This window comes from Abrus precatorius, unplaced genomic scaffold (assembly GCF_003935025.1).
Source record: "Abrus precatorius isolate BTA unplaced genomic scaffold, Abrus_2018 Scaffold9, whole genome shotgun sequence".
Taxonomy (NCBI): Eukaryota; Viridiplantae; Streptophyta; class Magnoliopsida; order Fabales; family Fabaceae; genus Abrus; species Abrus precatorius.
The window spans coordinates 20,265,973-20,269,227 of NW_020874439.1; the positions used below are offsets into that span (position 1 = coordinate 20,265,973).

At 32.4% G+C, this 3,255-nt stretch overlaps 1 protein-coding gene across 1 annotated transcript; it reads left to right on the plus strand.

Moving 5' to 3' along the window:
* The first annotated feature begins 1,082 nt into the window (after positions 1–1,082).
* On the plus strand, positions 1,083–2,527 carry LOC113850956 (short-chain dehydrogenase reductase 2a-like). Its single transcript, XM_027481462.1, has 2 exons — positions 1,083–1,171; positions 1,699–2,527. The coding sequence occupies exons 1-2, from the start codon at positions 1,083–1,085 to the stop codon at positions 2,525–2,527; spliced, it is 918 nt and encodes a 305-aa protein (XP_027337263.1).
* Positions 2,528–3,255: the final 728 nt, after the last annotated feature.

The following is a 3,255-nucleotide window of genomic DNA, read 5'->3' on the forward strand; positions in this document are numbered from 1 at the left end:
TAGTGCTTACAGTTTGAATATATTTTTGTGATTGTATTATTACATTTTTTTGGTTAGATTCCTAGTTGTGTTGCAGAGTAATCTGTTAATTTTAACATGTGTCTTATTTCTTTTAGAGTTTACAAATTAATCAATAGTTTACTCTTATAAATTCAATTTTTTGTTCTTGCTTTTAGAACTTGATATTGATTTTGTTGTTGTGTACATGCATAAGTGTGTTTAATTGATTGTTTGCTTTTAGATCTACTTTTGTACGCTAAGGTTTGCTAAGCTAGAAAATTTTTTATTTGAATCTGGGATTGAAAGAGTGATTAGCAAATTATGAACTTGCATTTAAAATTATTCACTGAGATGAGCGTTTAAAATTCGATTATAGATTTTATAAAATTAATTTTGTTTAAAAGGAATTGTAATGTAAAGTAATTAATATTTACATTTTTAAAAAAAGTAATTTGTAGTAAAATTCAATGTAAATTTTATAATTCCTAACAAAAATTACAATTTATCAATTTTTAAAGAGAAAATTAGTGTATAACTAAAAAAAAATTAAACATCAAATTTTCCCACCAAATCACAATATCATAAAATGAACATAATTTTAAAATATTTTAACATACATCCAAACGTACACTTAATTTGAGATCTAATTTAATAATTGCACATATAGTTGGTCCACTGTACACAGCTTAAATACTTTTATTTATTTATTTCTCTAGCACATTTCTAACACTACCTATGTTTTATTCCATGAAGAAGAAAAAAACTAGGTTTGGGGGGCGAAAAAACTTGGTTATACTTATCCTAGGTACTTGGAATTGGAAATAAGTCGAGGCAAACAGGAAATATTTATAAAAGACCTTACAACCAAAAACAATTGATTTTGTAATGACAACTGGAACGAAGGAAAATAAATAAATAAATATTGGAATGAGTGTAGCCCCGCAGATCCAATCAATTCAACTCAAAATCTTCTATATAAATACCATCCTATGCCATTCTAACTTCACTTGCTCTTTAATCCTCTGCTTCTTCTCTTTCTCTCTGCATTGCCTTCCGTAGAGGCTCTCTACTCAGCCACAACCATGGTTGCAGCTGAAGTCATGCCTGAGAAACCACTTCAAGCAGTTCCCATCCTTCCAAGAGAAAGCAGTTTTTCATCTTCATCTAGAAGGTACTACTTTCAAATTTCAATGTATAAGAAACGTTTCCATTTCCATTTTATGCCATTTCAGTTCCATATATATATTATAGAATTTAGTCCTTAATCTCCAATCTTGTTCTGTTTTCCTCTAAAATGAAGCAAGATCTTCAAAGAAGCAAAACCCTGCCTCTATAACTTTATCAATTATAATCAGGCAACTTTAATAAAAGTGGTATTAATATGTTTTTAACATGTTTTTTTGTAACGTATTTTAACATTATTAACTATATTAAAAATTACATTTAAAGTGAATTAATAATATTTTTATGATTGCTTTTTAATTTTTAACCCATGTCATTAAGGCATGGATTAACATTTTTCTTATTTATAATCTGAACATTGTGTAGCAAGGCCTAATTGAACTCTTGACATGATATTATTCCTACCTACAACATAGTTTATAGGTACATAAAGAAAGTGTAAACTTCGTAAGTTTTAGAAAACAATTGGTCATGTTCTCTAGTCACATGATTACAAAGTGTTTCATGGTGTTATAGGTTGGAAGGCAAGGTTGCAATTGTAACTGGGGGTGCCAGAGGAATTGGAGAAGCAACGGTGCGAGTTTTTGTGAAGAACGGGGCAAAAGTGGTGATTGGTGATGTTGAGGATGCACTTGGAACCATGCTTGCTGAGTCTTTAGCACCTTCAGTGACCTATGTGCACTGTGATGTTAGTATAGAAGAAGAGGTTGAAAACTTGGTGAGTTACACGGTTTCTCGCTATGGACAACTTGACATAATGTTCAACAATGCTGGGGTGCTTGGGAACCAATCAAAGAACAAGAGTATTACAAACTTTGACCCTGAAGAGTTTGACCGAGTCATGCGTGTGAATGTGAAAGGAATGGCCTTGGGAATCAAACATGCGGCTAGGCTGATGATTCCTAGAGGAATTGGGTGCATTATTTCCACTGCTAGTGTTGCTGGGGTCATGGGTGGGCTTGGCCCACATGCTTACACTGCTTCAAAGCATGCCATAGTTGGGCTCACAAAAAACACTGCTTGTGAGTTAGGGAGGTATGGGATAAGGGTCAATTGCATTTCACCATTTGGGGTGGCCACTTCCATGCTTGTGAATGCTTGGAGAACAAGTGATGATGGTGATGATGATGGGGACATCAATTTTGGGTTGCATTTCCAAGACGAAGCGGAGAAAATGGAGGGGTTTGTTAGGGGGCTTGCCAATTTGAAAGGAACTACTTTAAGGGCCAAAGATGTTGCTGAGGCTGCACTTTATCTTGCTAGTGATGAGTCCAAGTATGTTAGTGGTCATAATCTTGTTGTGGATGGTGGAGTCACCTCCTCAAGAAATTGCATTGGCTTGTGATTTTCATGTTTATTATTTTTCTTTTTGGCTATCGATGTAGGATCATTAAGCTTGTAAAATTATTTCATCAAACTAATTGTAGTAATTTTTTAGACTCTGGCCATGATATATTGAATATCAATACCAAGCATATCGTGTCAAGTAATTGTATTGCTTGAAGCCAATTGGTCTCCGTTTTACATTGATGACTATATGAGTATACATAACTGGTCTTGTTCTTACCATTACTTGTGAAGAATAATCAATTTAAGAATTAGAATTTTGTATTTTTGCCTTGCATTTAAATTTATAATAGAATCGGATAGAATTATACTCCATTATCGCATGAGGGTAAGGAATTATAGTGCTGTAGTTTTCATTCTTTTTTACCTTTAGATTGTACGTAAGTCGTGTGGTAATTGGTAAAGGGCATTTTTTTGGACTAATGATTGCAACTTATTAGCACAGTATGTTTTCACGTTTAAATAGGTATAAAATGATATATTCATTTTAATATTATTAATTATAACTTTTGTGTTAGATTCACATTTATAAATTTTTTAACTCATTTTTAAATTCCCACTAGAAAGGTAACAACTCCCTCACTTAGAAAAGAAAAAAGGATATATTACTAGCATAACAGTTTTAAGATACAATGATTCATCAGGTTACATACTATGTAAAAATAACAATTGAAAGCTCAAGAATATGTGAGATCAAGAGAAAAAACAAAAAGGAAAGGTCAAGTA

Coding starts and splice junctions, on each gene's coding strand:
- LOC113850956 (XM_027481462.1), top strand. CDS start 1,083: ATGGTTGCAGCTGAAGTCATGCCTGAGAAACCACTTCAAGCAGTTCCC. Junction 1,172..1,698: donor TTTTCATCTTCATCTAGAAG/GTACTACTTTCA, acceptor ATGGTGTTATAG/GTTGGAAGGCAAGGTTGCAA.